Here is a 22796-nt window from a genome sequence, read left to right on the forward strand (position 1 = left end):
ATGCCCTGATTGTTTCATCATCATACTAGTAAGGTTTTTTCGTGTTCTGGTTTTGGTCTGACTGTTCCCTCACGAGACTAGCAGTGTGACGCCCCGTGTCCCAAAATAGACACGACCACGCCCCGACAATTCACAGACGAGACAAAAATCCGACAGAGTCTCCTCTGTAAATCGAACCGGTCGCACCTGTAAACCTGTCATGCAAACCATACATTCGCATATACAAGAATAAACTATAAACTAAAGCGGAAGCTAAACAAACTCAACTCAGTTTCAGGTCGAAACCCGAACCACATAACAAAATATAAAAGCCTCTTACCCATCGATACAACCTATAAACGACTCTAAGTGTTATATATATACATTTTAGAGTTTGATTTCTACAATAAATACATAACTTGGAAATAACGAAAAACCATATAAGCAAAAACCAAAGAAACCGACGCAACGCCACTAGCCTCGTCAGACACGATCACCGGCTGGAATACAACTTCGCCTCGAGGCTACGACAAAGCACCTGCACACTAACAACTGGTAGGGGGTCAGAATACTCATCGACACGAGTTATTCTGGTAGAAGACCATTCCAAAACCCATCACGTTTTCAAAAGTTCATTTAGTAAGTTGTAAACATCATGACAAAACGAGTTATCAAACCAGTTACCATATATACTATTTACAAAACCATTTTCCTTAATCTAGCAAGCAATAACAATGATTAGCTGCCCACCCATGGTGGGCTCCCAATAAGAGGAGAGTTCCTCAGGAGAGCCTAGAGTGCGTTATGAAGGATTTATCCGTTCGGTCTGAAGGAGATGTCCTTCCGAAGGAGTGTCCTTCGACCAAGGTGGCAATGCGATCAATTTGTCAGTTAGGATAACGATGACCACACGTAAAGATCATCCAGTCCGGTCCAATTAGGGGTCGTAATGCTTTGCTAGAAGCCAACTACGATTGTCGGATCAAGGAGTTGATTCGCGGCTAACATAAACCGGATCCTACAACGGGTTACACATAAGAGTGGTAGCTTGATCGGAGAGAATTGACTAGACGGGAACTGGCTAAAGTTGGATGTGATTCAACTGGAAAGGCCGAAAGGGTCCGAATGGAGATTCGGGACAAGATAGAAGGAAGGCTCATTGGGCCGGCCATGAGATGGCCGACCAGAGTAAGTGGGCCGGCCATATAAGGCCTATGGTGGGCCGGCCATATAAGGCCCATGGTGGGCTGCCCTGGCCGGCCACACTTAAGGGATTGTCAAAATACCCCAAAAGGGTATTTTGGTAATTATCTTTTCTGTGACCCGAAAATAGAAAACCTAATCTGAATGAGATTCTAATTAGGGTTTGTCTATATATTGGGTCAGTTGAGAACATAAAAGGTGTGGATTTTTTTCTGGTGGAAAAATATACAGCTCTCTCTCTCTCTGAATATACAGCTATTGGAGAGAGAGGAATATAGAGAAAAAGCTCCCGTTCTATCAATCTAGTCAAGAAGAAGAGTTCTTCTCAACCTTCTAGTAAGTCCTAGCAGTCTGAAAGGAAGGGAGATCAAGTCTATTCACTCGGTGTCTCAAGTAGAGGAGCTACAATTGGAGCTCTCGATCTTTGCATGCGATTGGAATGGTTCGAGGGAAAAACGCGTTAAGGTATTTATCCCTCTTCTAGTTCATTGATTAGTTTATGCATAACGATCCTGGGCAATCTAGTGTTAAACATATGATGTTTGAGATTCCGCTTAGAACACTAGTTAGTGTATAGGATACACAAAACCCTACAGTGGCATCACGAGCCGGTTGCATGAAACTATCTCTGACTAGTCGAATTAGATTCGAGCTTGATTGATTAGATGAATAGGGATTTAGACATGAAATTGATTAGTTTAAATTGGATTTAGACTTAATCGGATAGAAAATTGAAAGAGTTTCAATGGGAGAACTTTAAAATTTTGAGTTTTTGAAAAGAGTTTTCAAAAGAAAATTTTAAAGTGGATGGTTTTTTGAAAAGAGTTTTCAAATTGCTGGTTTTTGGATGAAGATTCATCAAAAACAGCAGCAAGAAGTTGGAAGATTTTGAAAATTGGAAGAGAAGATGGTGCTGTCCAGGAGCCGGACTGACCAGGACGCGTCTGGCCAGTCGCGGACGCTCAGGACGCGTCCCAGTCCTTCCCGGACTGGGAATCCGAGAGCGTCTAGGATAAGGACGCGTCCGAGTATTTCTCGGACAGGAAGACGCGTCCGAGAGCGTCTCGGACAGGGATCCCGGAAGATCCGCGTCTGGCACTTGAGGCAGCGTCTTCAGGACGCGACCACAGAGAAGTCCGGACGCGTCTCGGATTGAGAATCCGGACGCGACCGGGACTGTCCCTTCCAGAACGCGTCTGGGACGCGTCTGGTGAAACCAGTAGCTGTCTCGGACTGGGAGTCCGAGAGGCATATGCTTGGACAGAGCGTCTAGGACGAGTCTGTGGGGCTGGGAAGCGTCTGGCCTAGGGCCAGGACGCATCCACCCGAGGGACTTGGCACGGTCTGGAACGTGCCAATCCGGGTCCGACCTTGGCTCGGACCTTGGCCGTGACTTGACTGGGTCTAGTCAAAGGGTTCCTTGACCAAGTTTGACTTAAGTCTTTGGAGTTAGACTCGGGTCTTTTGGGCCTTGACTTAAGTGGGAGGTTTCTATTTTCTTCTTCCGACTTTGACCATATTTTTTCCGAAAGCGACCCGGGCAAACCAAAGCCTGAATCGGAGTTTTTCCAAAACGATTTCAAAATCTTTTAGGATAAAACCAAAACGAGCCATTAGTCAGAATTATGAGATAATTAGACTTAAGGCACGTTAGACATAGAGATGTCGGTAGTATCTCCCGAATAGCTATCTAGAACATAGCAAACCTAGATTCGACCTAAGGAAGCGAATCTCATACATACTTGGGTGTTTTATGAGTGTCATATTATGATGTATGTATGGATGTGAATGCGGGTTCTAGTATGGCCATAAAATTGTTCTATCTTGTTTTTAAGCACGGATGGGTGCCCGATGTAATTAATTTAATTTTAAGTTTTATACGATCTGTGAATCGTTGAGTCTTGTAATTAGAGTTAAGGGTACAAAAGAGTCCATTGAAGAGCCAAAGGATGAGATCGTGGTTCGAGTGGGAGAATTCAATGGATGTTCGAGGATGGAGATCCAGGCGAACGGAGGCTAAACAAGCAAAGAACCTAAGAAGATTAGATCTTAGGTTAGGGGCCATACTAGGATCATGTCTGTTTGATTTATTTTCTCGCGCGCATTTACTTATTTACGTTTTATGTGGTGTATGATTATGTTAGAGTTCACAGTAATGCATGCAAACAAAAACGTAAGAGTCCCCAAAAAGAATTTTGAGTAATGCCTACCCAGATTAAGACACCTGTTGCGCCCTTGTTCATCGATGGTGGGTCATGCCAAAGCAGGGTGCCATCTTTTACCTCGGGATAATACGGGTAGACCTATGAAGAGGTCTACATGTCTAAATGGATATTCTCAACGAGTCAGCAAAAGGGTTTTGGATTTCGAGGCAAAAGGTTGAATTGAACACATAACTGTTATTCATCAACCAAGAGTCATATGAGATATGATCAGTAAGGAGTTACTCACCCAGGAGGGTGAAGTTAAGGGCAGTGCCAAAGTACGCTTAGCTTCACAGGAATGGGATCTTGGAATCGCATTATTCATAGGGGGACGGTTTTCATTGAATAATATGGCAAAAAGTGTTTTTGCATAAACATTGAATGTAGTACTTAGCAAAATCCTTATTTTGTTTCTGTAGAGTAGAGATGGCAAATAGTATTAGTTCACGTTTAGATAGAGATCTATACGACTTTCTAGATTTGGAGGAAGATCAGAGAAGAGTTCTCGATGCTTCAAAGAAAGAAAGCGTAATAGAGCTACCAGAAAGGGAAGTGGAAGTCGGTGCCTATGTTATAGAGGTCAATTTCGCAGATATGGCTAACTCTCCCTCATGGGTATATGATACCGGATGTGGAGCACATATAATTTCAGAATTAGATGAGCTCAAGGAGGTCAGGTATCTGACAAAGAGCGAGATGGTTCTACGAGTCGCAAATAAGGCAAGGGTTGCTGCTGTGGCTGTAGGAACCTTTGAGCTCAGTTTAGAGACTGGATTGGTATTAGTGCTACATAATTGCTATTATGTACCCACTATATCAAGGAACATCATCTCTGCGTCGGTGTTAGACAAAGAGGGATATCACGCTATAATAAAGGACAAGAGTTGTTCTTTATACAAAGGTGAGATGTTCTATACCAGTGCTAAACTGCGTAATGGTCTTTATGTTGTGAACATAGAAGACGAAATCCTGAACATAGACACGAAACGGCTTCGTACTCTTGATTCTAACCAAAGCTATCTCTGACATTGTCGTTTGGGTCACATTAACATGAAACGCATGCAGAAGCTTCATTCAGATGGACTTCTAGGATCGTGTGATTTGGAATCGTACGATACATGTGAGCCATGCTTAGTGGGCAAGATGACAAGATCGTCCTTCAAGGGGAAAGGAGATCGGGTGAGTGAACCATTAGGACTGATACATACAGATGTATGCGGACCTATGAGTACACTTGCGAGAGGTAACTATGGCTACTTCATAACGTTCACAGATGACTTCACTAGATATGGTTACGTATATCTTATAAGGCATAAGTCGGAATCGTTTGAAGTGTTCAAACAATTCCAGAATGAAGTAGAGAATCAACTTGGCAAGAAAATAGAAGCCATTCGATCGGATCGAGGTGGTGAGTATTTGAGTCAAGAGTTTGAGGATCATCTTCGGAGTTGCGGAATAGTTTCACAACTCACTCCTCCAGGAACACCTCAGATGAACGGTGTGTGCGAAAGGAGAAATCGAACATTGATAGACATGGTTCGATCGATGATGAACTTAGCCGATCTTCCTAACACTTTCTGGGGGTATGCTCTAGAAACGGCTGCTTTCACACTTAACCGAGCTCCGTCAAAAGCTGTAGAAAAGACGCCATATGAGATATGGACTGGAAAGGTTCCAAAGTTGTCTTTTCTCAAAGTCTGGGGTTGCGATGTTTATGTAAAGCGTTTACAAGGAGATAAACTAGCACCAAGATCAGACAATTGTCTCTTTGTCGGATATCTGAAAGAGACAAAGGGGTATTACTTCTACAACCCATCAGAGAACAAAGTGTTTGTTGCTCGTGATGGTGTCTTCCTTGAAAAGGAGTTCCTTTCCAAGAAGACAAGTGGGAGAAATATAGAGATCGAAGAGGTTCGATCTGAGCAACAAACTGACACCGTTGTACCGATGTCAGAAGTCGCGATTCCTAACTATTATGAGCCAATAGAAAAGGAAAGAGGGGAAGAGATGGTAGATCTCGGAGATCCTCCCGCGCAGAGCGAATGTGATTCGCAGGAGAACCCTCAAGGAGTTGAGAGTGTCTCACCTGTTGCTCACGCCCCGCGTAGGTTTGCAAGGCTGATTGAGTTATCTCAACGACAAGAGTTGTTGTTGGTAGAGGATAATGAACCCAGCACCTACAAAGAAGCTATGACGAGCCCAGACTCCGAAAAATGGCTGGGAGCCATGAAATCCGAAATGGAATCCATGTCTGAGAATCAAGTTTGGAACTTGGTTGATTTGCCCGATGGAGTAGAACCCATCGGATGCAAATGGATTTTCAAGATGAAAACAGACAAGGATGGATACGTGAGCGTTTTCAAAGCTAGACTCGTGGCAAAAGGTTACAGACAAGGCCAGGGTATAGACTACGAAGAAACCTTTTCCCCTGTCGCGATGCTTAAGTCCATTAGGATAATTCTAGCAATTGCAGCTCATTACGATTATGAGATTTAGCAAATGGATGTCAAAACCGCCTTCCTAAATGGCAAACTGGAAGAGGATGTGTACATGACACAGCCTGAGGGTTTTGAGGATTCCGAGAATGCTGGAAAGGTTTGCAAGCTTCAAAGGTCCATCTACGGGTTGAAGCAAGCAAGTCGGAGCTGGAATCTTCGATTCGACGAGAAAATCAAAGAGTTTGGTTTTCTGACGAATGAAGAGAAATCTTGTGTATACAAGAAGGTTAGTGGGAGCAACATAGTTTTCTTGGTCCTGTATGTAGATGACATACTGATCGTTGGAAATAACATTCATATGCTTGACTCCGTGAAAGAGTGGCTTAGGAAGTGTTTTTCAATGAAAGACCTAGGAGATGCAGAATATATATTGGGCATCAAGATCTATAGAGATAGATCAAGGAGGATGATTGGACTTAGTCAAGAGACTTATATCGATAAGGTTCTTGGGAGGTTCAAGATGGAAGACTCTAAGAGAGGATTCCTACCCATGACACATGGTACGACGCTTAGCAAGACTCAGTGTCCCCGAGATCCTGATGAGCTAGCACACATGAAGAAGGTGCCTTATGCTTCGGCAATAGGATCTATCATGTACGCCATGGTCTGCACTCGCCCAGACGTCTCATATGCTCTGAGCATGTGTAGTCGTTACCAATCTAATCCAGGTGAGAAACACTGGACCGCAGCCAAAAATATCCTGAAGTACTTGAGAAGGACAAATGATCACTTCTTGGTTTATGGCGGGAAAGACGAACTAATCGTGGAAGGCCATGTGGATGCGAGCTTCCAAACGGACAGAGATGATTTCCGATCGCAGTCGGGTTATGTCTTTTGTCTAAACGGAGGAGCAGTAAGCTGGAAAAGCTCAAAGCAGACTACTGTAGCAGACTCTACCACAGAAGCAGAATACCTTGCCGCTTCGGAAGCAGCCAAGGAAGGAGTTTGGATAAAGAAGTTTATCTCCGAACTTGGTGTAGTTCCTAGCATAGAGAATGGGGTTACTCTGTATTGTGATAACAATGGAGCTATCGCCCAGGCTAAGGAACCAAGGGCACACCAGAGATCCAAACATATCCTAAGGAAGTACCACGTGATTAGGAAAATCACTGAGCGAAAAGATGTGGTCATTTGCAAAGTCGATACGGATGACAACGTTGCCGATCCGCTAACTAAACCACTGCCTCAGCCCAAGTATGAGAGTCATAGAAGGGGCATAGGTATAAAGCGCATCGATGAATGACTTTAAGTTGTAATTGGATTAATGGAAAGGGTTTTCATATAATCAATTAGCTACATTCAATAAAAAGAAATAAATAAGTTATTTCTGTCATTAAATAATGGTTTAGTGTTTAATGACAGTCCAAAATAATGAGGAATTCCAGGTAGGTTTATCAGATACGTGATCTGGTAAATGGAACCCTACTAAGTGAACATGGAATAGATTCATTATTGAGTCCCTAGTCCAGGTCATTGCATGGACAACAATGACTCAAGAAGACTGACATGGGAATTGACTGATAGCGCAGTTCCATGGGCTATAGGAATATGGTATTTAAGTCAATTACATGGGTGTAGATTGGGGAATCTACACTGGATAACCCAAAGATGAGAGTTTTTCAAGGAGTTGAAAAAGCGTCACAAACTCTCATAGGCAAGATTGGAGAGATTCCGTAAACATGAGTGCTTCACTCATCTTATGTAAGGAATGTCGAACTTTGGTACCGTCAAACGCCGCGCCGTAAAAGGAGGTTATAAAGGCGGCATACTGAGGGAGACAGGATAGACATGAAGTTAAGTGGAAGTACAAGACTGGATGATGTCCTCCTATTAAGTTAGGAATAAGTATCTCCAGGCCACTTGAGGAGAAGCAACTGGAAAATGTGTGGCCGCACTCAAATGGATTAAGAGTTAATCATTTGAATTGACAGTTGTTCTCCGGATCAAGAAAGTCTCAACTAGGGGCGAACATTTGGTATCCGAACCGACCAATCCAAACCGATCCAAACGGTTTTGGCCGGTTCGGACACCGATCCAAAAGCATTATGGATTGGCTCGGCTATTTAAGTCCCATAACCGAGTGCTTCGGATCGGTGTATGGACTAGATAACCGAGTTAACCGAACCGACCCGTAACCAACCAAAAAAGAAACAAACCCTAACCCTCCTCCCAAATTTCCCAACACTCGAACAGACTACTATCTCGGCATCTCTTGAAATCCACCACCGAACTCAAGATCCTCTTCCAGATCCTCTTCCAATATCTAGGGGTTCGTTTTATTTGCTTGTTGCTAGCATTAATGACGTCTTAATCGGGTAAGACAATTACTTTAGTTCTTCAATTTATAGGGTTTTTGTTTGATCTTTTAGGGTTTTTCTTAGAGTGTCTATATCTAGGGTTTTGTTTATTACTTCTTCTGTTTCCATAAATGTATATAAGAAATTACAAATGTTCTTTCTTTCAATTCCCAACAAGTTAATGGGTTCGCAAAAACAGATCCAAATCCTTGAAAATATTTGGATTCCCCTACCATAGTATATAACACCAACAGAGTTTTATGCCATTGAAGATTATATTTCTATTGTTGTATTAAGTATGGGTTTCTTTATCATCTTCTAATACGTAGTTTTGTTTGCTAACTGTTTTAATTTTGTGAATCATGTTATTATAAATGAACATTTTCTGTATCTTAGTTTGAGTTTGTGGTTTAGGTTGAAGGAATTAAGTAAATTACTTGGTACTGTACTACTGTTACTATTGCTAATGGAGGTGTTGTGTTATGCCTAATATTCATGAATAACTGCTGCTGGTCAAAACCTAGAACTAATTTCTCATCACCTCCTACTTATATACCAGTACCTGTTTGTTCTTCCTCTTCTTCAGTTGATTCATCTTCACACGAGAAGAATAAAATTAGTAGTACTAAACCTAGAGTAGTAGTTAATGTTAGAAGGAGATGTTCAGTTACTTCAGTTGCTCATCTTTTTAGTAATGGTTGTCATGATAGTACTAAGGTGTATGGAAGTTGAAATAGTTGTTGTTGTTGTTGTTGTTGTTGATCTTCTCTTTTGTTTCCTCTTTTGGGGTTTATAGATAGTCTAGTTATTAAGTAGTTTATACTACTTTCTTTCTCAATTTCTTTTGCTTATTTTCGAAGGAGATGTTGCTCTTTAAGTTTAAGCTTTTGATTCTCAATTTCTTTTCTTGTTTGATAGATTATGAAAAAGGGAACATATGTTAACACAATTATGCAACCTTAGGGAGTCTTGACTGGTCTATCGGACTCGAGATTCTGTTTCTTATTGGGTTATGAAATTTTACCATATCTTATAAATTTGCGCTTTAATTTGCAGCTTAATACATGTGGAATGGAGATAACGTTCTTAGTACGAGGAACAGAAGAAGGAAAGGATTTGGAGGGTTTAGCAATCTACGTTTTGAACCTATGTTTATCATTTTCTTTAACTCACTTAATGTTGAGAATCTATGTGACTCGATGATTGTGATTTAGTGTTGAATTCTTTTACGTTTTGGACTTGTAAGTATTTAATTGCAACAGGTTTATGTCGAAATTATTGCACCAGGTTTATGTCGGAAAATGAAAATTAGGTGTATTAAAATCGCAGCAGGTTTATGTCGACATTAGAAATTGAGCAGGTTTATGTCTGAAATTGAAAATTAAGTGAAAAATTGCAGCAGGTTAATGAAAATTAGGGATACTAAAATTACAACAGGTGGTTCGGTTATCCAACCGAACCAAACCGCTCATATAGTGTTCGGTTGGATAACCAAACCGAACCGAACCACAAGCGGATTGGCTCGGTCAGCAATTTTCAAAAACCGCTACTTTCGGTTCGGCCTTTGGATGGCTTCAAAATTTCGGTTATCCAACCGATGAACAGCCCTAGTCTGAACGGTGTGACATATCAGATGGGATACTAAGCGACATGAGAATCGAGCATTGCACTTGTTCTAAGTACAAGTGGGAGACTGAAGGATTTATCCGTTCAGTCTGAAGGAGATGTCCTTCCGAAGGAGTGTCCTTCGACCAAGGTGGCAATGCGATCAATTTGTCAGTTAGGATAACGATGACCACACGTAAAGATCATCCAGTCCGATCCAATTAGGGGTCGTAATGCTTTGCTAGAAGCCAACTACGATCGTCGGATCAAGGAGTTGATTCGCGGCTAACATAGACCGGATCCTACAACGGGTTACACATAAGAGTGGTAGCTTGATCGGAGAGAATTGACTAGACGGGAACTGGCTAAAGTTGGATGGGATTCAACTGGAAAGGCCGAAAGGGTCCGAATGGAGATTCGGGACAAGATAGAAGGAAGGCTCATTGGGCCGGCCATGAGATGGCCGACCAGAGTAAGTGGGCCGGCCATATAAGGCCCATGGTGGGCTGCCCTGGCCGGCCACACTTAAGGGATTGTCAAAATACCCCAAAAGGGTAATTTGGTAATTATCTTTTCTGTGACCCGAAAATAGAAAACCTAATCTGAATGAGATTCTAATTAGGGTTTGTCTATATATTGGGTCAGTTGAGAACAGAAAAGGTGTGGATTTTTCTCTGGTGGAAAAATATACAGCTCTCTCTCTCTGAATATACAACTATTGGAGAGAGAGGAATATAGAGAAAAAGCTTTCATTCTATCAATCTAGTCAAGAAGAAGAGTTCTTCTCAACCTTCTAGTAAGTCCTAGCAGTCTGAAAGGAAAGGAGATCAAGTCTATTCACTCGGTGTCTCAAGTAGAGGAGCTACAATTGGAGCTCTCGATCTTTGCATGCGATTGGAATGGTTCGAGGGAAAAACGCGTTAAGGTATTTATCCCTCTTCTAGTTCATTGATTAGTTTATGCATAACGATCCTGGGCAATCTAGTGTTAAACATATGATGTTTGAGATTCCGCTTAGAACACTAGTTAGTGTATAGGATACACAAAACCCTACACGTTAGATAGTACCAGCCCATTTAGGCACTAGCTAATGCACTACGTCTCCTCGAAAAAGAGACTTACCCCTAGCCGGTAAGCCTCTCTCCCACTAAGGGACTCCGAAATCATTGAAGAGTTTACCTCATGATACATATATACCTTAAGTATCTAAATGCATTTTTGATCACCGAGTTCGAATGAGAGAGTCGTCCCCCAATTACCATGGAAGGACCTGAACCTCATTCTCTTTGGTACCCTGTCATGCATCTAATGCGATCTTTCAAAATCAGTTTCATTCGTATATCAAAATCACATTCTCATATTCGATTCAAATCAGTTTCATTCGTATATCAAAACCAATATTCTCATTCGATTCATTATCTTATCAAACACGGAAGTGGAACAACCAAGAGTCATATCGCCACAAAGCAGAGGGATCCCAATCAATGTCACCTCCCAGGCGAGCGGTCAGGGTGTACGACCCTGAGCCTCGAGCTGGAGGCACGAGCACCAATGGCCAGCAAGTGAAGCACTCTACTCCCACAGGTCTCATGACTAGTGTCGCCCACCTCACCGGTCTCACACGGGTCACAACCGTGTCCACATGTCCTCCTACCCTCAATGGCTACGTGCCCGTAGGTTGACATAATCTGCAGTCGGGTACATGCAAGAAAATCCCCAGTAGTTCACAATCATCGTAAAATCAGTTCAAAAACATTTCTCATATCGCATCAAAACATTTCAAGCATATTTCAGTTCATCACATAAATCGAGTTTCATGCTACCTGAACTCTAGTTATAATGGCGCATATATAACTATAGAATCTAGCATATTCATTATCTATAAATTCATGTTGGATAAAGGATTCAGAACCCCTACCTCAGTCCTTGCATCACCAAATACCTCCCGCCTACCAGACGACCTTATTCCTCCTCATTCGCATACTCTGGGATAAGGAAGAATAACCAAAAACACCGAATAAAAACATTAGGTTCTTACACTAAGAACCTTCGCACAACAAAGCAATAACGTAAAGAAACAAACATAAAAGTAAATTCGCGAACTCTGGAAGACTTCAAGTATAACCAAATCTCGATCGATCTTCTAACTTCATAGCCATGTCCATTTAGGGTCAATCATACACCATTTTAAAGGTACTCCTATCCTTAGCATTTGGTTATTAAATATGTACCCCAAAACCCCGAGAGAGAGACATCCTCGAAAGTTACCACACATACACAACAACACCATAGATATCCCTAACAGCGCATTACGCACTATAACAATCACAACTCTCTTATCGTTGATCGGTTTCAATCCATTCTTAAGTCGCTGGAAAGCTTATATCCTTTATAATGTTTTATTATAAGGTGGTTTATCCTAATTCAAATTAGAACCTCTCTGAAAAATACAAAACATACGCAGCAGTGCATCAGTTTCACTGATCGTACGCTGCATGTTAAAACGCTCATATCTCTCTCATCCGAACTCCGAATTATTCGTACTATACCTTTATGGAATCGTATCGAGACAAGCTACAATAATGGAGAAGACTCAAATAACATTTGAAACATCTATGATTAGATAACCACTAAAAACAGTAAGCAGTTTTCATGTTTGGTAAACTGCGCGTTGCTTGGTAAAACAGCCATAACTCCTTCGTCCATTATCAGAACGACTTGTACCATTTTTCGAAAAGCTAACAACCTAATCTATAACTCTCGTGTTACGGGTAAGTCCAATTGGATAATATAACAGGCCCATATTGTCGATAACAGTGGACTAAATTTCAGTCTCTCGGTTCGCCATTCGATTGATAATTTAACCTAATCAACTTCTCTAACATTCTTAAATTCCACAATCCATTTAACTTCTAGCAATCCCAACCTTAGAATTACATTAATTATGAAAATATCCCAAATTTCATACACATAAACCCTAGAGTTGAATTTATCTCAAAGAATTGTCAATCTCACCTTGAATTCTTTGATGCTAGAAAGATTACCCTTATTTTGTTTAGTTCTCCTCCTTAATTGATTAGTCCCTACATATGCAAGTATGAACAACTCCATTAAAACTAATTCAAACTAAAATCACCATGGATATCTAGAGAGAGAACCAAAATTCTTACCAATTTCTCGGCAAAACCTAGCTTGATCACTTCTTGAAGTTGGAATTGACAAAACAAGTAAATCCCCTTCACAATCTTCCCAACTCCTCTCTTGATCGAATTTCTTTTCTTCCTCCAAACCCTAACCTTGCTGAAAAGTCGAGCAGAGAGAGAAACAAATTCTGATCTTTCTTTCTTTTAAGAAGTTTCACGAAATTAGAGTTTAGTCCCTGAATTTGGCTGGATTGCAAAATAACCGCTAAATTGTCCTCTTTGCTGATTTGGCCCCTCTTTTGACTTGATCCAATTGTCAAATAGTCCCTCAACTAACCTTAGAAACTTGGGATGTTACAAGCAGGGCTCTTTCGTGGGATGTTTGGATTGCTGAAAACACATATATGCTAAGCTAGCAGAGTTTATATTAGTGCCTAATAAAGCGGGACTTTATCGATGGTTTGTTGAAGCAGAGCTTACTCTGTGCCTGCAGGGGAGCAAGCCTTAATCGATGGTTTGCCAAAGTAAGGTTACTACTCTGTGTTTGGCGGAGTAAGGCTTGATTGGTGGCCTTCCAAAGCAGGGCTTACTATGTGCTTGGGGGAACCAATTAACCGGTGGCCTACCGAAGCATGACTTACTCTGTGCCTGATGGAGAAGGGCTTAATCTATGGCTTGCCAAGCAAGGCTTACTTTGTGCGTAGCAGAACAAAGTAATTAGTGCCTTGTAGTAGCAAGGCTTAATTTTGCCATCTCAAAATACATCAGGCAATTTATTCATTGAAAATATTCCTTCCACTTCATAAGGAAAATTTCATGTGTACCTTGTAGGACTTCCGTGGGTTGACGATTTCTTTAGATGCTCTGTGTTTCTAGGTCGGGGCAAGGCGTATCCACTTGCATCTTCCAAAATGTACGTTCTCGGAACACGATCTCTATTGTCTTTTACGGTCCTTCTTGGGGAACAGTTTGGTTGTTGAGGGCATCTGTAAAAACCTGGATTTTCTCCATACAATGTCTCTTATCTCGAACGTCCTCTCATTCATGTTGTTCTTGTACAGTCTGGCCACCATGTCTTGGTAGGCAAAATTTCTTAGCTCTTCCTAGTTTTTGACCTCTTCTATGACGTCCGAGTGTTTTATGGCCAATTCCGTAATCATTTCGTTGTTGAAGTATTTGACACGTGGGTTAGATCTGTATATTCCACGAGCAAAACCGACTCCATGCCATAATCCATTTTGTAGGGAGACTCACCTGTCGATCTTCTCGTTTTGGTTCAATTAGCCCAAAGGACAATGATAATCTCGTCTCCCCAATTTCTTCCCTTATCTTCCCAAGATCACATCAATTTTCACCCGAATATCAATTTCTCTTAGGTTATCTTTGTTTGTAAGGTAGGTGTTAGATCAAGTGAATCAGGTCGGCCCAATCTGGTTCACAGGACCAATCTCTCTAGATTCGATTCGTTTGAGCGCAAATATCTCTCTCTCTCTCTCCCTCCCTCCCTCTTTCCATTTTCTTATTAGTACATAGATTTTGGAAAAATGATCTTCCGCGGAAGAGACCCATTAAGTTTTAAAAAAACATATATATGGAAGAAGGAATGAATAGAAAAAAAGAGATTAAATCTAGCAAATTAAAAAAGTGAAAAAGGTTATCCAACAAATTATACGATGTGAAATTCGTTTTGGTCGATTAATAACTTGTTTGTCTCTATGGCGGAGAGACTGGAATTTGAGTATTATCATTTAAATAAAAAATCAAATGGCCCACTTACACAAATTAGGAGGTCATTTGGGGAATTTCCCTTTTTCAAAATTAAGATGATATATGGATTTTAAGATTTTGTAAAAAAAGAAGAAGAAGAAGAATGTCATAAACAAACACCAAGATAGATGGAAAAGAAGAGGTTCCGGCATCTTAGCCGTTGGTGGAAAGTGTGTGAATAGGGGTGGCAAAAAGAGAGCCTTTTGAAAAATTCCCATTTAAAACTCATCATATCTCATATCACCTAACACTCATCCTCTCCTCCCTTAAAACCTCATTCCTACCCATCTTTTCTTTCTTACCCATCTCCCCTCCTTTCTTCTCCTTCCCTCTCTCTGTTTCTCTCTAGGAACAGATTAGCTAAGTGTTCAGTATAACAAACTCTACTATCAGTTAGTTAGTTTCTTGTTTAACATCATTTCTTGAGAGGGTCTAATTCTTCACTACCCATTCATCTCTTTAGCATTAGTGATCATGATGGGAACTTTCTTCCTCAATAACTCAATTTCAACTACACCTAATTCACTTGCAAAAACAACTAGGTCTGATTTTACTTGTACTATTTGCTGCATGGATGGGTACTCATCATTGATCAATAAAACCATATTGAACAACAAGAAGAACATTTTGTGTTGTTTAAGCTCTGGAAATGTAAAAACTATTAATGGGTTACCTTCAATTCTATCTGAAAGATCATCACCTACTCCAACAATGGCTTCCACTGATCACAGTTCCGGTGTCATCGATGCCGGAAACTTGGTTTTATCATCGTCAAACGGTACTACGAAGACTCAAGAAGATGTTGGAGCATATGGCTTGGGTTCTCATACTGCAACCAACAAGAACAACTCCATAGAGTTTCCTGATCAAGGAATTGGAATTGTTAGATTTCTTAAAGGGAAATGTCTTCTCATTACTGGTGGAACTGGATTTCTAGGAAAAGGTACTATAAATATATATTAGGTAGTGTTTATTTTTATTTTTACCAAGTCAGATCCAATATCTGACTCGAGATCTAAATTGACATGAGTAGGACTTTAAACAATTTCTTTTTGTGTGACTCGTGATGTATAATAATTTGTCTTACTCGTGATGAATGACTGACTGATTTAGTTGATTTTGGACCATTTGAGTTAGACAATTCAGGTTCAGACGAGTCTGATTCAAACAATGAGAGAGAACAAAAAACGTCACGTTAGATTCTTATCTTTAACATTAAGACCTATGTTTTAAATCTCTTTTTCTTTCTGACATGAATTTGCAGTTTTAATTGAGAAGATTTTGAGGACTGTGCCTGATGTTGCTAAAATATACTTGTTGATAAAGGCAAAAAGCAAAGAAGAAGCTGTTGAGAGATTGAGAAATGAAGTAAATTTTTCTTGAGAAATCTTTGTCTATCCTTCTGTCTGTTTGTTTGTTTGTCTGTCTGTCGATTCGTCTCATCTTTTACTTATTTTTCAGATCATGAGCAAAGAACTTTTCAAGTGCCTGCAACAAATCCATGGAGAATCCTACCAGACTTTCATGTTGAGCAAATTAGTTCCTGTATTAGGAAACATTACTGAAGCTAATCTCGGAATCGAACAAGAATTAGCTGATGAGGTATCTGACGAAGTTGATATCATTCTAAATTCGGCCGCTAATACAACATTTGATGAAAGGTTTCTCCTCCCAAACACTCTTATATTAACTAGTACAACCTCATGTAGTTAAATTATATTGTTAATTAGTACTATTAGAAAATACACCTCAATAGTGTAATAGTCCCACATGGCTTAGAGGGTATATATCGAGAGTCGGAGTTATAGGTGCGAGCTCAAGTTCAGAGTGTTCCGAGGCCTTTTGGATAAGCTGGTGGAGTCTTCGTTGGGAACAAAACCCTGTATCTGTTAGGATAAGTCCTAAAGATCAGAATCAAGGACAATATCGTTAACTGCTAGGGTGTATGCCGTTACAAAAAGCATGTCCTTGTAACGCTCTGAGTACTTAACCAAGGATGGTAACATCTAGTTTCTGAAATGGGTGGTTCTACAAATGCAGATATGATGTCGCTTTAGACATTAACACACAAGGACCTCATCGACTTATGACATTTGCGAAAAGATGCCATAAACTTCAACTATTTTTGCAAGTATCAACTGGTTAGTGAAAAAGTAACCCTTTAATTACTTTCCATTGCAATTAGTAAGACGGATACATCGACTAATTTTCTTTCCTTATTATAGCCTATGTTAATGGGCAAAGACAAGGTAGAATCATGGAGAAACCTTTCTTCACAGGAGAGAGCATAGCCAGGGAAAGAATTAGTTCAGAAACACTTGCATGTTCTAACATACCGATGTTGGACGTTGAATCAGAAATAAATTTAGCTTTGCAGTCGAGGATGGCTTTTTGTCAAGAAAATGTAGCAACTCAAAAGATGAAAGAATTGGGTTTTGAAAGGTGATGCCTTTTTCTTTTGTTTCAGTTTCTATACCCTAATTAAGCACTCAATTCACCTTCTTCTGCGAAGTGAGTTTTAACTCCAAATTCTGTCCAATGTGAAACATTTGAATATTAGGAGTATCTAGTTGTCCCAAGTTCTACTACTCATTCTTTGAAAATCAATTGACAGGGCGAAAATCTTCGGGTGGCAAGACACTTACGTTTTCACGAAGGCCATGGGAGAAATGATGATAGACAACATGAGAGGGGATATACCAGTAGCTATCGTACGACCAAGCGTAATTGAAAGTACTTACAAAGAACCCTTCCCTGGATGGATGGAAGGAAACAGGTAGCTAACTGTAATAGAAGTAGAAGTTTGATTACATCATAATTACGAAACACTCTGATTCATTTCTTGTTTTTCTATGTGACAAATTTCAGGATGATGGATCCAATTATTTCATACTATGGAAAAGGCCAGCTAACAGGTTTTCTAGTCGATTCAAAAGGAGTTCTTGATGTAGTAAGTACTACTAGTGTATTTTCAAATAAAAATCATCATTTACTCAATATAGATACTCATAAATGATTCAACAACATTGTAGGTTCCGGCCGATATGGTTGTAAATGCAACCTTGGCAGCAATAGCAAAGCACGGGGAAGCGGGTAAACCAGGAATAAATATCTACCAAATCGCATCGTCTGTCGTGAACCCTCTAGTTTATGAAGATCTAGCTAAGCTTCTCTTCGAACACTTCAAGTCTTCACCTTACATGGACTCAAGAGGGAGACCTATAGATGTTCAAAAAATGAAGCTCTTCGATTCTATGTGTGACTTCTCTTCCCACATTTGGACCGACGCTATTGAACAAAGTGAACGGGTGTTTGCTCCAGCTTCAGCATCATATGGAAAGTTGTCCAAGAGGCTTGATAATATATGCAGAAAATATGTTGAACAAGCGAAGTACTTGGCAAATATCTACGAACCATACACATTTTATGGGGGAAGGTAAGAATCAATTCCAATGAGAAAACTATTATTTTCTCTAATACTTCTTTCCCTTAAAGTCTTACTCAGAGTTCAACTTAGAAACTGATGTGACATTTTCTTAACCACATATTTTTAGCAACAATTTTTTTTAAAAATCTCAATGATTTAAAATCGGTGTTACAAACTGTGTCACCAGTGCAATGAGTAAGCTTCCGAGTAAGACATTAAGTGATCGTAGCCGCCTCCTTTCTTGGAGTACCTTGTTGCAAGAGAAATTGATAAACCGAAGTATTATCTTTATAATGAAAATGCAGGTTTGATAATACAAATACAGAAAATCTAATGGAGGAGATGTCAGAGGAGGAGAAGAGAAGCTTTGGGTTTGATGTTGGGAGCATAGATTGGAAGGATTATATTTCAAATGTTCATATTCCTGGTCTTAGGAGGCATGTCATGAAGGGAAGAGGCTCCTCCTGCCTTTAATCCCATTTATTCAAATATTTTATACATGTAGCTCTATTATATGATTATAAATGGAAGGATTATTATCTTGTTTTTATTACATTTCCTCTCTCTTTCTCTCATTTAAACCACTCCATGTTTCCATTGAACTAGAAAAACTTTCTCCAATTTTTTCTTTATCGATGATGTTTTTGGTAAACATAAGTACAACCATAACATTTTCTTGAAGATTGTTTTGGGTTAGCTAAAAGTAACATTCTAATGCAAAAAGTTTGACTATGAAATTGGGTTATTTTTCTATAGAGAGAACATCCTTGCCAAATTAGGTCATGCTATACGAACTTAAAGCGAAGACTATGTCACCTAAATATTTATTTATCTAAACATGTCAAAGAAAGTATGAAGTCGTCGTATATATAATACACATGACTTTTATTATAAGCAACATATATATACAAAATGTGTAAGCATTTCGTAGTACACTATATGTAGGCAATTCATCACCCATACGAAATCGAAATTAAGAATTTATATTACAAATTGACAATTTCATAGGCCTTTTTCAAGGAATAATAGAAAATTAGAAGTCTTCTTACTATATGTGCAGATATTTAAGGCATACCTCTTTTTTTTCTAATTATCCAATTATTTTTGGCAAAAATGCAGCATTGTCGAACTACGACCAAGACCAGATTCGATGTAATTATTGTGGAAACAGTATATTAAAGACATATCTCGATGATTACGAAATGGAAGATACATAATTGTCTGGCTAGTTTGACATCATTGCATCGATCTTGATTAAATTAAATTAAGTCAAGTTGAAATAAAATAGTGGAATTTGTTTGTGTTATAAAATGGAGTAGTGGAAACCAAACAAAATATTAACTTAAAAAGTTATATTTGTAGTGGTGTATTGAATATCAATCAAGCATGAGTAGTATTCTTGTAGGTGAAGAAGCTCTTGGTGGTGGTGAGAAATTAGCACAAGATGGTTCTGTTGATCTTAAAGGAAATCCACTCCTTAGGTCACAGAGAGGTGGATGGACTGCTTGCTCCTTCATCATTGGTCTCTCTCTCCCTCTCTAAATATTTTGTGGGAAGCTTTATAGGCAATGCCCATAATTGTTAAAGGCGAATATAATTTTAACCCAAGACTTGGTCAAACTAAGTTGACCATGTATGGTCGGAGCGGCCTCGGAGGCAATTCTCTTGTTTCTCATGGGTTTGATTTTTGGACTTACAGTTTGCTCCCTTGGTCAAAACAAGTTGACCAAATATGGTCGGAGACTATTACTAGACCTAATCGACCGCCTTGAATGGCTCTGCTTAGTTTAGTTTTGAAATCAAACCGATGTTTACCGAGTGAACTTACTAATGGTCCATGAACTTCGAAAACTAATTTCGTCTTTTTCTTTTTGTAGTTTACGAGGTATTTGAAAGGCTAGCCTTCTATGGCATAATTTCAAATTTGGTATTGTATTTGACAAAGAAGCTTCATCAGGGAACTGTTACTTCCGCAAATAATGTCACAAACTGGGTTGGCACAGTTTGGTTGACACCAGTTATAGCAGCTTATATTGCTGATGCATATCTTGGGCGCTATTGGACCTTTGTTATATCCTCAGCCATCCATATATTGGTAAGCTACTATGTCTACTATTTGGGGAGTTACATGCGTAACTAAGTTGGGGGTTCTTGTAATGTCTCGAGCCTTAGTATACATCAATAATGTAATCTTTTTTGACATCCGAGTCTAAACCCAAGTCCATCTTGTACGGGGTTTGTTTCTGATGAGAGTTCTACGAACCCACCCAAAAGACCGCAAGACTCGTTAAGTTTGAACATGCTCTATAGGCAAGGCTCTGGACGCTCTCCCAGTTGATGTAGGACTATCACGATTTCAATTATAGGTTGGGTTCGGGTTACTTGCCGTCCTGATTAGATTCATGAGTTACTTTTGTGGATCGGCCAATCCTAAGTAGTTAATTACCTTATGGGTGTAGAGGTTGTAATAAATTATTTAAAGGCACCTCGGAATCATATCATTTTTATGCACCTAGACCTACTGGCTTTCCATGTACAATAATAACATGAATTTGGATACAGGGAATGTGTTTGCTAACACTATCAGTTTCCATCAATGGACTAAAACCACCACCTTGCAATGAAACAAACGTCGAAGATTGCAAAAAAGTGTCGACGTTACAGTTAGCTATGTTTTTTACATCACTCTACATATTCGCCATAGGCACGGGCGGAACAAAGGCCAACATTTCCATTATTGGTGCAGATCAATTCAGCGATTTTGAACCGAAAGAAAAGGCTCATAAGCTTTCCTTCTTCAATTGGTGGATGTTTACTATATTTTTCGGCGCACTTATGGCTAGTACTTTCCTTGTTTATATACAAGACAATGTAGGTTGGAGTCTTGGTTATGGGCTTCCAACAATAGGCCTAGCGATATCGATAGTGGTTTTCTTAGTTGGTACTCCCTTTTATCGACATAAATTGCGTACGGGGAGTCCCTTTACAACGATGAGTAGGGTCATTTGTGCTGCTATAAAGAAATGGAGAGTACCATTACCTAGTGACAGTCAAGAACTCTATGAACTTAACTCGGAGGAATATGAAAACAATGGAAAATTCAGAATTGACTCCACAAACTCCTTGAGGTTAGTACAATATTGCAGTCATTTCTGTTTAGTATCACGAATTTACTTAGCCTAAACTCCATATGTCGATGCAGGTTTCTCAATAAGGCTGCTGTTAAAACGGGCCCAATTTCACCGTGGATGTTATGTCCTGTTACCCAAATAGAAGAGACCAAACAAATGCTTCGAATGATCCCGATTTTGATAGTGACTATTATACCAAGTACAATGTTAGCTCAAGTGAATACCCTTTTTGTGAAACAAGGAACTACTCTTCAAAGAAATTTAGGAAGCTTTCAAATCCCTCCAGCGAGTTTAGTATCGTTCGTAACATTAGCAATGCTTATATTTCTTGTAGTTTACGACCGTTTCCTTGTGAACATAATGAAGAAATGGACTAAAAATCCTAGAGGAATCACTCTTCTTCAAAGAATGGGAGTTGGTTTTGTTCTTCACATTATAGTCATGGTAGTTGCATCTCTTACTGAATGGAGGCGACTAACCGTGGCGAGAAATCACAATTTGGTGAAAAACGGAGGGACGGTTCCTCTTAGTATCTTCATTTTACTCCCTCAATTCATCCTTATGGGTATCGCTGACGGGGTTCTAGAGGTAGTTAGACTCGAATTCTTTTATGATCAAGCACCTGAAAGCATGAAGAGCATTGGGACTTCGTATTATATGATTAGTTTAGGAATTGGTAGCTTTTTTAGTAGTTTTCTTCTCAAAACCGTTGCTAACGTAACGAAAAGAAACAGCCATAAAGGGTGGATTCTAAATAACCTCAATGATTCTCATCTAGACTACTACTATGCTTTTTTCGCTGTTCTAAATGTCTTGAATTTCATCTTTTTCATCATCGTGGTTAAGTTCTACGTTTATAAGGCAGAAATTTCCGATTCAATGGAGGTTCTTAAAGAATGCATAAAAAATAACGACTAGCTAAAACTCACTAATGGATGAGTTTCTTTTATGTGTTGATGTGTTATTTGTATATACGCAAAGGAAATGAATAAAGGACTCATCATGTATAGTTTTTCAAACAAAATTTCTTCAAGTTGTGTGCATTTTAATTGAAGGAACGAGATTCATATATATCTTAGCGAAAGCCACCGTGTGCAGCACACGGTGTGCTTACATGCTTCTAGTTTCTTGTAAACAAAGTAATAGAGAGCAATATGTTGACACAAGAAATGAATCTTTTTAGATATCTCATATCGTGCCTGACTGCTTGTTTCGTTTAATTGGTAGCCTAAATGTTTAACTCATAAGTCATGAAAGTTCCAAACCAATAATGCCAACATTAAATCCCAAAAAGATGGAGTAAAAGATGTTCAAATGAAATTAATAACATGGCTTATTTTAGAATAGCTTGATTTCCAATATGTTTGGTAGAGAACTACTTGGGCTTTAAGAAAATAATCAAGTTTGCTTGTATTACTGCATAACTCTTAGTTGGAATACTAAACTCTGCATAAGGCCATATAACCGAAGTTTTATGAGGTTGTTACATGTCTTATTATCACGATTAACTGCCAGTCTGCCTGATTGGCTTATAACATAATG

At 39.5% G+C, this 22796-nt stretch overlaps 2 protein-coding genes and 1 long non-coding RNA gene across 3 annotated transcripts; 2 read left to right on the forward strand and 1 right to left on the reverse strand.

Annotated features, from left to right (window-relative positions):
- Window positions 1–248: 248 nt before the first annotated feature.
- Window positions 249–13119, reverse strand: LOC147566810 (uncharacterized). Its single transcript, XR_015230573.1, has 4 exons — window positions 12957–13119; window positions 12802–12869; window positions 11705–11771; window positions 249–531 (listed from the first exon to the last, which is right to left on the reverse strand). It is a non-coding gene; the product is annotated as an uncharacterized LOC147566810 (long non-coding RNA).
- A 1685-nt stretch (window positions 13120–14804) lies between these two features.
- On the forward strand, window positions 14805–18676 carry LOC147566811 (fatty acyl-CoA reductase 2, chloroplastic-like). Its single transcript, XM_086653365.1, has 9 exons — window positions 14805–15639; window positions 15961–16064; window positions 16158–16357; window positions 16737–16837; window positions 16922–17138; window positions 17311–17472; window positions 17565–17646; window positions 17729–18132; window positions 18429–18676. The coding sequence occupies exons 1-9, from the start codon at window positions 15171–15173 to the stop codon at window positions 18595–18597; spliced, it is 1908 nt and encodes a 635-aa protein (XP_086509491.1). The 5' UTR covers window positions 14805–15170; the 3' UTR covers window positions 18598–18676.
- Window positions 18677–19435: 759 nt separating this feature from the next.
- LOC147566812 (protein NRT1/ PTR FAMILY 5.2-like) lies at window positions 19436–22444 on the forward strand. Its single transcript, XM_086653373.1, has 4 exons — window positions 19436–19645; window positions 20001–20218; window positions 20686–21251; window positions 21326–22444. The coding sequence occupies exons 1-4, from the start codon at window positions 19510–19512 to the stop codon at window positions 22170–22172; spliced, it is 1767 nt and encodes a 588-aa protein (XP_086509499.1). The 5' UTR covers window positions 19436–19509; the 3' UTR covers window positions 22173–22444.
- Window positions 22445–22796: the final 352 nt, after the last annotated feature.

This window comes from Eschscholzia californica, unplaced genomic scaffold, assembly GCF_041429995.1.
Source record: "Eschscholzia californica isolate CP2 unplaced genomic scaffold, dmEscCali1.0.p SCAF_1, whole genome shotgun sequence".
Lineage (NCBI taxonomy): Eukaryota > Viridiplantae > Streptophyta > Magnoliopsida > Ranunculales > Papaveraceae > Eschscholzia > Eschscholzia californica.

Bases quoted from the DNA above. Each gene is read 5' to 3' on its own strand.
- LOC147566812 (XM_086653373.1), top strand. From the start codon at position 19,510: ATGAGTAGTATTCTTGTAGGTGAAGAAGCTCTTGGTGGTGGTGAGAAA. The intron at 19,646-20,000 runs GTCTCTCTCTCC...TTCTTTTTGTAG, and splicing joins TGCTTGCTCCTTCATCATTG to TTTACGAGGTATTTGAAAGG. The intron at 20,219-20,685 runs GTAAGCTACTAT...ATTTGGATACAG, and splicing joins CCTCAGCCATCCATATATTG to GGAATGTGTTTGCTAACACT.
- LOC147566811 (XM_086653365.1), top strand. From the start codon at position 15,171: ATGATGGGAACTTTCTTCCTCAATAACTCAATTTCAACTACACCTAAT. The intron at 15,640-15,960 runs GTACTATAAATA...ATGAATTTGCAG, and splicing joins AACTGGATTTCTAGGAAAAG to TTTTAATTGAGAAGATTTTG. The intron at 17,647-17,728 runs GTAAGTACTACT...ACAACATTGTAG, and splicing joins CAAAAGGAGTTCTTGATGTA to GTTCCGGCCGATATGGTTGT.